This window comes from Pan paniscus, chromosome 1 (assembly GCF_029289425.2).
Source record: "Pan paniscus chromosome 1, NHGRI_mPanPan1-v2.0_pri, whole genome shotgun sequence".
In the NCBI taxonomy this organism is placed as follows: Eukaryota; Metazoa; Chordata; class Mammalia; order Primates; family Hominidae; genus Pan; species Pan paniscus.
The window spans coordinates 89325575-89338168 of record NC_073249.2 but is presented as its reverse complement, the minus strand read 5'-3'; the positions used below and the strand labels follow the sequence as shown (position 1 = coordinate 89338168).

At 37.8% G+C, this 12594-nt stretch overlaps 1 protein-coding gene across 2 annotated transcripts in view; it reads right to left on the bottom strand.

Annotated features, from left to right (window-relative positions):
- Window positions 1–10281, bottom strand: part of SLAMF6 (SLAM family member 6) — a 39344-nt gene extending 29063 nt beyond the window's left edge. For both annotated transcript variants that reach the window (XM_063595680.1, XM_063595681.1), the window contains exon 1: window positions 9828–10281. In XM_063595680.1, the coding sequence (XP_063451750.1) occupies window positions 9828–9876 (49 nt within the window). In that variant the 5' untranslated portion in view covers window positions 9877–10281. The remainder of the gene's footprint in view (window positions 1–9827) is intronic.
- Between the last annotated feature and the right edge of the window lie 2313 nt (window positions 10282–12594).

Sequence of the window (12594 nt, the reverse complement as noted above, 5' to 3'; positions counted from 1 at the left end):
AAAAAGGAATGAAAAGGAACAAACAAAATCTCTGAGAATTATGGGATTATGTAAAGAGACTGAACCTACAACTGATTATGGTACCGAAAGAGACAGGGTGAATGAAACAAAGTTGGAAAACATACTTCACGATATCATCCAGGAGACTTCCCCAACCTAGCAAGACAGGCCAACATTCAAACTCAAGAAATACAAAGAACCCCGGTAAGATACTCCATGAGAGGATCAACCACAAGGCACATAATTATTAGGTTCTTCAAGGTCAAAATGAAGGAAAAAATGTTAAGGGCAGCCAGAGAGAAAGGCCAAGTCACCTACAAAGGGAAGCCCATCAGAATAACATCAGGCCTCTCAGCAGAAACTCTACAAGACAGAAGAGATTGGGGGTCAATATTCAACATTCTTAAAGAAAAGAATTTTCAACCCAGAATCTCATATCTGGCCAAATGAAGCTTCATAAGCAAAGGAGAAATAAAATATTTTCCAGACAATCAAATGCTGAGGGAATTCATCCACCACCAGGCTTGACTTGCAAGAGCTCCTGAAGGAAGCACTAAATATGGAAAGGAAAAGCCATTATCAGCCACTACAAAACATACTGAAGTACACACTGAAGACCAATGAAACTGTGAAGCAACTACATCAATAAGTCTGCAAAATAACTAGCTAGTATCATGATGACAGGATCAAATTCACACATAACAATACTAACTTTAAATGTAAATGTGCTAAGTGCCCCATTTAAAACACACAGAATGGCAAGCTGGGTAAATTGTGAAGACCCATTGGTGTGCTGTATTCAAGAGACTCATCTCATATGCAAAGACACACATAGGTTCAAAATAAAGGGATAGAGGAAAATCTACCAGGCAAATGGAAACCAGAAAAAAGCAGGGATTGCAATCCTAGTTTCTGACAAAATAGACTTTAAAGCAATAAAGACCAAAAAAGACAAAGAAAGGCATGGTAAAGGGTTCAATTCAACAAGAAGAACTAACTATCCTAAATATGTATGCACCCAATACAAAAGCAGATTCCTAAAATAAGCTCTTAGAGACGTACAAAGAGACATAGACTCCCACCAATAATAGCGGGAGACTTTAACATCCCACTGTCAATATTAGGCAGATCATTCAGACAGAAAATTAACAAAGATATTCAGGACGTGAACTCAGCTCTAGATCAAGTGGACCTGATAGACCTCTACAAAACTCTCCACCCTACAACAACAGAATATTCATTCTATGCATTGCCACATGGAACTTACTCTAAAATTGATCACATAATTGGAAGTAAAACACTCCTCACCAAATACAAAAGAACTGAAATCACAACAGTCTCTCAGACCACAGCATAATTAAATTAGAACTCAAGACAAAGAAACTCACTCAAAATCACATAGCTACGTAGAAATTGAACAACCTGGTCCTGCATGACTCCTGGTTAAATAATGAAATTAAGGCAGAAAGCAAGAAGTTCTTTGAAACCAATGAGAACAAAGAGACAATGTATCAGAACCTCTGGATGCAGCTAAAGCAGCTGTTAAGAGGGAAATTTAGAGCACTAAATGCCCACATCAAAAACCTAGAAAGATCTCAAATTGAAATGCTAACATTAAAACTAAAAGAACTGGAGAACCAAGAGCAAACAAACTCCAAAGCTGGCAGAAGACAAGAAATAACCAAGATCAGAGCAGAACTGAAGGAGATAGATAAAAGAAGAATGCTTCAAAAAATCAAGGAGTCCAGAATCTGGTTTTTTGAAAAACTAATAATATAGATAGACTGCTAGTTAGCTAGACTAATAAAGAACAAAAGAGAGAAGAATCAAATAGACGCAATAAAAAATGTTAAAAGAGGATATCACTACTGACCCCACAGAAATAAAAACAATCATCAGAGAATACTATAAACACCTCTATGCACATAACCTAGAAAATCTAGAAGAAATGGATAAATTCCTGGACACATACACCCTCCCAAGACTGAACCAGGAGGAAGCTGAATCCCTGAATAGACCAATAACAAATTCTGAAATTGAGACAGTAATAAATAGTCTAAAAGAAAAAGCCCAGGACCAGAAGGTTTACAGATGAATTCTACCAGAGGTACAAAGAGGACCTGGCACCATTTCTTCTGAAACTATTCCAAACAATTGAAAAGGAGGGACTCCTCCCTAATTCATTTTATGAGGCCAGTAACATCCTGATACCAAAACCTGGCAGAGATACAACAAAAAAGAAAGCTTCAGGCCAATATCCTGATGAACATTGATGCAAAAATTCTCAATAAAATACTGGCAAACCAAATATAGCGGCACATCAAAAAGCTTATCCACCCTGATCGAGTTGGCTTTATTCCTGGGATGCAAGGCTGGTTCAACATATGCAAATCAATAAATGTAATTCATCTCATAAACAGATCTAAAGACAAAAACCACAGATTATCTTAATAGACACAGAAAAGGCCTTCTATAAAATTCAACATCCCTTCATGTTAAACACTCTCAATAAACCAGGTATTGATGGAACATATCTTAAAACAATAAGAGACATTTATGACAAACCAACAACCAATATTATACAGAATGGGAAAAAGCTGGAAGCATTTCTTGTGAAAACCAGCATAAGACAAGGATGCCCTCTCTCACCACTCCTATTCAGCATAGTATTAGAAGTTCTGACCAGGGCAATCAGGCAAGAGAAAGAAATAAAGCATATTCACATAGGAAGAGAGGAAGTCAAATTATCTTTGTTTGCAGATGACACGATCCTATATCTAGAAAACCCCATCATCTCAGCCCAAAAGCTTCTTAAGCTCACATGCAACTTCAGCAAGATCTCAGGAAACAAAATCAATGCAGAAGTTACAAGCATTCTTATACACCACACACAGGCAAGCAGAGAACCAAATCATGAATGAACTCCCATTCACAATTGTTACAAAGAGAATAAAATACTTAGGAATACAGCTAACAAAGGAAGTGAAGGAACCTCTTCAAAAAGAACTACAAACCACTGCTCAAGGAAACCAGAGAGGACACAAACAAATGGAAAAATATTCTGTGCTCATGGATAGGAAGAATCAACATCATGAAAATGACCATACTGCCCAAAGTAATTAATAGATTCACTACTATTCCCATTAAACTATCATTAGCATTTTTCACAAAATTAGAAAAAACTATTTTAAAATTTATATGGAACCAAAAAAGGGCTCATATAGCCAAGACAATCCTAAGCAAAAGGAACAAAGCTGGAGGCATCATGCTACTGGACTTCAAACAATACTATAAGGCTGCAATAACCAAAACAGCACGGTACATGGTACTGGTACAAAAACAGACACATAGACCAATGGAACAGAATAGAGAACCCATAAATAAGACTGCACATCTACCACTATCTGATCTTCAAAAAACATGACAAAAACAAGCAATGGGGAAAGGATTCCCTATTTAATAACTGGTGCTGGGAGAACTGGCTATCCATATGCAGAAAATTGAAACTGGACCCCTCCCTCACACGTTATACAAAAATTAACTCAAGATAGATTAAAGACTTAAATGTAAAACTCAAAACTATAAAAACCCTAGAATACAATCTAGGCAATGCCATTCAGGACATAGGCATGGGCAAAGATTTCATTATGAAATCACTGAAAGCAATTGCAACAAAAGCAAAAATTGACAAATGGGATCTAGTTAAACTGAAGAGCTTCTGCATAGCAGAAGAAACTATTATCAGAGCCAAGAGGCAACCTACAGAGTGGGAGAAAATTTTTGCAATCTATTCATCTGATAAAGGTCTAATATCCAGATTCTACAAGGAACTCAAACAAATTTACAAGAAAAAAATCAAACAACCCCATTAAAAGGTGAGCAAAGGGCATTAACAGACACTTCTCAAAAGAAGACATTCATGCAGCCAACAAACATGAAAAAAAGCTCAACATCACTGATCATTAGAAAAATGCAATTGAAAACCACAATAAATTACCATCTCATGACAGAATAGTGATTATGAAAAAGTCAAGAAACAACAGATGCTCGTGAGGTTCTGGAGAAATAGGAACACTTTTACACTGTTGGGAATGTAAATTAGTTCAACCATTGTGGAAGACAGTGTGGCAAATCCTCAAAGATCTAGAACCAGAAATACCATTTGACCCAGCAATCCCATTTCTGGGTATATACCCAAAGGAATATAAATCGCTCTGTTACAAAGATATATGCATGCATATGTTCATTGCAGCACTATTCACAATAGCAAAGGCCTGGAATCAACCAAAATGCCCATCAATGACAGACGAGATAAAGAAAATGTGGAACATATACACCATGGAATACTATGCAGCCATCCGAAGGAATGAGATCATGTCCTTTGCAGGGATGTGGATGAAGCTGGAAGCCATTATCCTCAGCAAACTCATACAAGAACAGAAAACCAAACACTGCATGTTCTCACTTGTAAGTGGGAGCTGAACAGTGAGAACACATGGACACAGGGAGGGAAACAACATGCACTGGGGCCTCTTGGGGAGTGGGGTTGGGGGAGGGAGAGCATTAAGAAAAATAGATAATGCATGCTGGGCTTAATACCTAGGTGATGGGTTGGTAGGTGCAGCAAACCACCAGGGCACAGGTTTACCTATGTAACAAACCTGCACATCCTGCACATGTACCCAGAACTAAAAATAAAAATTAAAAGAAAGAAATGTATTAATTAGTTCCCCCAACAAATATTTTCTGAATATCTGTAACTATGAATTCCATTAAACTTACTCTTCAGGTGTTAAAAAAAAAAAAGAAGACATTTACGTGGCCAAGAAACATGAAAAAAAGCTCAACATCACTGGTCATTAGAGAAATGCACATCAAAACCACAACGGGATACCATCTCACACAGGTCAGAATGGCAATTATTTAAAAGTCAAGAAAAAACAGATGCTGGCAAGGCTGTGGAGAAATAGAAACTCTTTTACACTGTTGGTGGGAATGTAAATTAGTTCAACTATTCTGGAAGACAATGCAGGGACTCCTCAAAGACCTAGAGGCGGAAAGACAATTTGACCCAGCAATCCCATTACTGGGTATATACCCAAAAGAATATAAATCATTGTTATAAAGATATGTGTATGTGCATGTTCATTGCACGTGTATCTTCATTGCAGCACTATTCATAATAGCAAAGACATGAAATCAACCCAAATGCCCATCAATGATAGACCGGATAAAGAAAATGTGGTACGTATACACCACGGAATACTATGCAGCCATAAAAAGGAATGAAATCATGTCCTTTGTAGGGACATGGATGAAGCCAGAAGCCATTATTCTCAGCAAACTAATGCAGGAACAGAAAGCCAAACACCGCATGTTCTTTAAGTGGGAGCTGAACAATGAGAACACATGGACACAAGAAGGGGAATGACACACACTGGGGCCTGTCGGGGTGGGGCAGGGGGGAGAGAGAGCATCAGGAAAAATAGCTAATGTATGCAGGGCTTAATACCTAGGTGAGGTTGATAGGTGCAGCAAACCACCAGGGCACATGTTTACCTATGTAACAAACTTGCATATCCTGCACGTGTATCCTGGAACTTAAAATAAAATGATAAAAAAGAAAAAAGATAAAAATAGGTAAATTGTGCTTCATCAAAATTAAAGACTTTTGTGCATCAAAGAACATTATTAAGAAAGTGAAAAGACAACCTACAGAATGGGAGAAAATATTTTCAGATCATGTATTAAAGGTCTGGTTCCAAGAATATATAAACAACTCTTATAACTCAATAGCAAAAAGACAAATAATTCAACTAAAATGGGCAAAGGACTTGAATAGACGTTTCTCCAAAGAGGATATACAAATGGCCAATAAACACTTAAAAAGATACTCAAAATCATTTGTCATTGGGAAAATGTAAATCAAAACCACAATAATATACCACTTCACACCTATTAGGATGGTGATAATAATTTTTTTAAAAAGGAAAAAAACAAGTGTTGATGAGGATGTGGAGAAATTATAACTCTCATACACAGCTAGTGGAAATGTAAAATGGTACAGCCATTGTGGAAAACAGTTTGGCAATTTCCCAAAAAGTTAAGCATAGAATTATATGATCTGACAAATCCATTCCTAGGTATATACCCAGATAAAAACAGGTAGTCAAATACTTGTACACATAGTAGCACTATTCGCAAGAGCCAAAAGGCAAAAACAACCCAGATGTCCACTGATAGATGAATGGATAAATAAAATGTAGTATATACAGAATACAAAATACTATTCAGCCAAAAAGGAATGAAGTACTGATACATGGTTCAACATAGGTGAACCTGGAAAACATGATGCTAAGTGAAAGAAGTCAGACACGAAAGGTCATATATTGTGTGATTTCATTTATATGAAATTATCCAGAATAGGTAAACCCACAGAGACAGAAAGCAGATCGGTATTTGCCAGGGGCTGGGGGGAGAGGAGAATGGGAAATGACTGCTTAGTGGGTACAGGGTTTCCTTTTGGGGTGATGAAAATGTTTTAGAATAATAGAAGTGGTGGTTTCACAAAATGTACAAAATGTCACTTTAAAATTATTACATCCTGTTACAAGAATTTCACCTTAATAAAAAATGTCTGAGTGTGAACAGAGAAACAATCAAAGCTGAATCTGGGTTAAGGGACAAAAAACAGAGGCATGAACACCTGGAGGTCACATTGGAGATTGCAGATTCTGAGAGGTGGAAAAACACGTGTCTGAGGATAATGAAAAAATATAAAACAGCTCTCTGCCTGTTGAGCACAATAAACATTTGAAAGATGTGGACGGTTGGTAAAAAGTAGATAACACTGCTCGGGGGCCATCGGGTCACAATCTCTTCACAGAAGAGCATTGCACATTTTGACTCAACCTCAGAATCAGCCCTCATGTGTTTGCTTTACTTACATTTCCAACCACTGCTCTCTCCTGGACCTCAGAATACCTATATCTGCTTCCTGCAAACACACTCAAAGTTAATTTCTATTTCTTCCTCCCTACAATCCCAGTATGACTGAAGTCCATTGGAATTTAGAACCTTGCTGCTTAGTGTGGTCCATGGACAGGCAGCATTGGTGTCACCTGGGAGCCTCTTAGAAATGCAGAATCTCAGTCCCTATTCCCCAATCAGCATTTTAATAAGATTCCCCCAAGTAATTTATATGCACATTTAAGTTTGACAAGTTTCCATCTATAAAAATCGAAATGAAGAAACAAACGAGATTTATTTTCTCTAGGAAGTCATGATGCTTGATTTTAGTTACAATTATTGTTTTGTTCTGTTCGTTTTGCCACCCAGCGCTTGAGTTAAAGGAAATGGGATTATTTTTCAATATGGTTTGTCTTTTCCACTAAATTTTCTAAAAGGAGTCAGGATAGTGCCCAACCCACTTCAAAGAATGTAGGCTGGCATGAGTCATTGTTTTTCATGGTTGTTTCAAAGATTAATTTCATTTGCCCCACACTTTTGCAACAGTGGTCTTCTTTCCCTTCCTAAATCACTCCAGGCTCTTTCCTGCATCACGGCTTTTCACACATGATTCCCTCTGCCCTAAAATCTTCTTCATTTGACTTTTCCTGTTTAACTTTTCACACCCTTTAAATATCAGATGAGATGTTACTTTTCCAGAAAGTCCTTTCTTCATCACTCCGTCCAAAGCAGGTCCCCGTGTTTTTCTCTATCAAGGTGCCCTGCTTTTTTTTTTTTGCTAGCCACACATTTTCTAATTATGTACACATTTGTGTGAATGTATGACTGTGTGTAAGCTAAGTAGCATAGTGAAGTGGCTATGAGCACAGACTCCGGAGCCAAGCTTCCTGATTTCCAATTCTAGCAGCCACTTCTCTCCTCCTGGGTCTCAGAACACCTGCATCTGCCTCCTGTAAACTCATTCAAATGTGTTTCTCTTTCTATACCCATTTCCCCCATAAATGTGGGGCAGTGAGCAAGTTACTTCAGTGTTCTGTGCCTTCTTTGCCCATCTGTGAAGTGGAGATTGGAGCACTGTATATTTCATAGGGTCATTATAAGAAGTATTCATGGAAATAGGGAGAAGAAGAGGAGTTTTAACACAAGGACATTCAGAATATTTTATTCTAGAGGTGGAAATAATTTTGCAGGGTGGTAAAAATGAAGCAAAAACTCAAGATTCTGCTCCTAGATCAGGAAGTGGCTCTTGAATGAAGGAAAGAATTCTCTCTCTTTCTGCATTTTATATATATTTCCCAAAGTTCTGTTCTCATTCCAGTTTTCTCCTCAGCTTAACGTATCTCTATGCCATTGATTTTTAAGTCTCTAGCCTCAGCTCTACCCCTAGTCCTAAGTTCCCAGGAACCTCCACGTAACTTCCTCATGTATAGCACACTGACATCCTAAAATCAGTAGGTCCAAAACTGAACTCACCTTCCTCCTGTGGCTGCTCTCCACCTTCCAATTTTGTCACTTTCTTTGGCTATCCTGTCTGAAATTTCACTGCTGTCTTTACCATATTTCATCTCTCTCTTTCCTTCTTGATTTATTTCTTCCTTATCACTACCCAATACACTATTTTACTTGTTTATCTTTTTTTACAGTTTGTCTCCTGCTAAAATGTTAACTCCATGAGGGCAGGAATTTTTGCTTGCTTTGTTCATGATGTATTCATGCAAACTAGAACAGTGCCAAGCATTCAGTAGGTGCTCAATGAATATTTATTCCTTTCTCATTCCAATTACCAATTAATCTACTTAGCTCCATATTGATGGGATCTCTTGCTTCAGTCTCTTCTTTCTCTTATGCTGCTGCCACACTTGTTGAACTGTTATTGTTTCTCATAACTATTACAAGAGCTTGTCGCATGCTGGCTAATGAAATTTGGGCAAATTATTTAAATTAAGTTCACCTCAGTTCATTTTAAAATGGAGATAATAATAGTATAAATTCATAGAATTCTCATGAGACTCATAACATGTGTACAGCACCTGGCACAATACTTGAAATACAATAAGTGCTCAGTGAATGCTTCCTACTTTTATCTGCTACCCTGGGCTAGCTCTGGACTAGATTTCCATTGGTCTCCTGGCCTATCTCTGCCTGAATGCGACACTTTGTCTCCCGTGGACCACTTGTAGTTCCCCAAATATGATATGAATCTTCATCTTCTCCATATAATGGACAGCAGGAAACAAGCCAGCTGGATCAGTTCATTCTTTTCTCACTGCCGTATATAATGCATTGCTGGACTAGCTAGCCCTAATTTGCACTAAAGGAGGGGAGAGATGGAAACCTTTTTTTTTTTTGCAATGAGCAAAAGGTGAGAGGGTTATTTTTAGTGTGTTTGGTTGGGCCCAGAAAATTTGGCTCAACTGAATAATAGGTTTTAAATATTTTAGATGAGGATAGCGAGGTTCAGGAAGGATAAGTAACCTCCCTGAGGTTCACAGTACGATAGTAGATAAATTGGTATGAGGGCCCATTGTCTTGGTCTTGGTACTCTTTATAACACAAGATGCTGGTCATAAACCACAAACAGTCTTGTCTTCCAAAGCTTATTTCCTCTGCCCCAGCAAATAACTTTCTTACATGCAGACACAATTGAAATTGTTCACCGACAACCATCTCAGGCTTATCGCATCCAAAGTTGAGAGGAGGTAGTAGTATATCAGGTAACACTGCCAGCGTCCCCTTTCCCGCCCCAATCCCTTGGCAGAGAGCCAGACAGACAACTGTATACAGACGATTTAGGTTGAGCAAGCTGCACAAAACCAGGGAGTCACTCAGTGACTACACCGGTCTGGATTGACATTTACCTGGGCCAAAGCAGAAGACAAACAGGAGCGATTGGAACAGCCACAACATGCTTTCCGCGGTGAAGACTGGTGCTTGAGACCTTGAGGCAGTCAATGTTTTTGCCCTTCTGTCATAAACTGAAAATACTTCTGAGACTTCCCCTTCCTCTTAGAGGCGTGGTGACAACTTCTTCCCCTGCACTAAAAATCCTAATTTGTAACTGTGTTAATTTTTTGTTTACTTTTTTCTGAGCTAAGTGCACAAATCTTTTTTTTTTTTTTGGAAAAGAAGATAAAGTCCTTTATTGCATCTTTCATAAACTTATATGTAAAAGTCTGTAAGGAATTTCCTAAAATCTACTAGAACAAATAAATGAGTTCAGCAAGGTGAAAAGATACAAAATCAAAATATAAAATTCAATTGCAATTGTATATACTAGCTATGAGTAATCCAAAAATAAAATTCAAAAAACAATTCCACTCTAATTATATCAGAAAAAAATATTTAAGTATAAAGCTAAGAAAAAGCCAAAAGAAAACTGATTTTTTTAAAATTATACTTTAAGTTCTAGGGTACATGTGCACAATGTGCAGGTTTGTTACATATGTATACATATGCCATGTTGGTGTGCTGCACCCATTAACTTGTCATCTACATTAGATATTTCTCCTAATGCTATCCCTCCCCTTGCCCCCCACCCCGTGACATACCCCAGTGTGTGATGTTCCCCTACCTGTGTCCATGTGTTCTCATTGTTCAGTTCCCACCTATGAGTGAGAACATGCATTGTTTGGCTTTCCGTTCTTGTATTAGTTTGCTGAGAATGATGGTTTCCAGCTTCATCCATGTCCCTGCAAAGGACATGAACTCATCCTTTTTTATGGCTGCATGGTATTCCATGGTATATATATGCCACATTTTCTTTATCATTGATGGGCATTTGGGTTGGTTCCAAGTCTTCGCTATTGTGAACAGTGCTGCAATAAACATACGTGTGCATGTGTCTTTATAGCAGCATGATTTATAATCCTTTGGGTATATAACCAGTAATGGGATTGCTGGGTCAAATGGTATTTCTAGTTCTAGATCCTTGAGGAATCACCACACTGTCTTCCACAATGGTTGAACTAGTTTACACTCCCACCAACAGTGTGAAAACGTTCCCATTTCTCTACATCCTCTCCAGCATCTGTTGTTTCCTGATTTTTTAATGATCGCCATTCTAACTGGCATGAGATGGTATCTCATTGTAGTTTTGATTTGCATTTCTCTAATGACCAATGATGATGAGCTTTTTTCATATGTTTCTTGGCCGCATAAATGTCTTCTTTTGAGAAGTGTCTTCATATCCTTTGCTCACTTTTTGTTGGGGTTTTTTTTTTCTTGTAAATTTGTTTGAGTTCTTTGTAGATTCTGGATATTAGCCTTTTGTCAAATGGATAGACTGCAAAAATTTTCTCCCATTCTGTAGGTTCCCTGTTCACTCTGATGATAGTTTCTTTTGCTGTGCAGAAGCTCTTTAGTTTAATTAGGTCCCATTTGTCAATTTTGGCTTTTGTTGCCATTGATTTTGATGTTTTAGTATTGAAGTCTTTGCCCATGCCTTTGTCCTGAATGGTATTGCCTAGGTTTTCTTCTGGGGTTTTTGTGGTTTTAGGTCTAACATTTAAGTCTTTAATCCATCTTGAGTTAATTTTTGTATAAGGTATAAGGAAGGGGTCTAGTTTCAGTTTTCTGCATAATTGCTAGCCAGTTTTCCCAACACCATTTATTAAATAGGGAATCCTTTCCCCATTGCTTGTTTTTGTTAGGTTTGTCAAAGATCAGATGGTTGTAGATGTGTGGTGTTATTTCTGAGGCCTCTGTTCTGCTCCATTGGTCTGTATATCTGTTTTGGTACCAGTACCATGCTGTTTTGGTTACTGCAGCCTTGTAGTATAGTTTGAAGTCAGTTAGCTTGCTGCCTCCAGCTTTGTTCTTTTGGCTTACAATTGTCTTGGCTATATGGGCTCGTTTTTGGTTCTGTATGAAATTTAAAGTAGTTTTTTCTAATTCTGTGAAGAAAGTCAATAGTAGTTTGATGGAAATAGCATTGAACCTATAAATTACTTTGGGCAATATGGCCATTTTCATGATATTGATTCTTCCTATCTATGAGCATGGAATGGTTTTCCATTTGTTTGTGTACTTTCTTATTTCCTTGAGCAGTGGTTTGTAGTTCTCCTTGAAGAGGTCCTTCACATCCCTTGTAAGTTGTATTCCTAGGTATTATATTCTCTTTGTAGCAATTGTGAATGGCAGTTCACTCACGATTTGGCTCTCTGTTTGTCTATTTTTGGTGTATAGGAATGCTTGTGATTTTTGCACATTGATTTTGTATCCTGAGACTGCTGAAGCTGCTTATCAGCTTAAGGAGATTTTGGGCTAAGACAATGGGGTTTTCCAAATATACAATCATGTCATCTGCAAAAAGAGACTATTTGATTTCCTCTCTTCTTATCTGAATACCCTTTATTTCTTTCTCTTGCCTGATTGCCCTGGTCAGAACTTTCAATACTGTGTTGAATAGGAGTGGTGAGAGAGGGCATCCTTGTGCCAGTTTTCAAAGGGAATGCTTCCAGCTTTTGCCCATTCAGTATGATAATGGCTGTGGGTTTGTCATAAATAGCTCTTATTATTTTGAGATACGTTCCATCAGTACCTAGTTTATTAAGAGTTTTTAACATGAAGGGATGTTGAATTTTATCAAAGGCCTTTTCTACATCTATTGAGATAATCATATGGTTT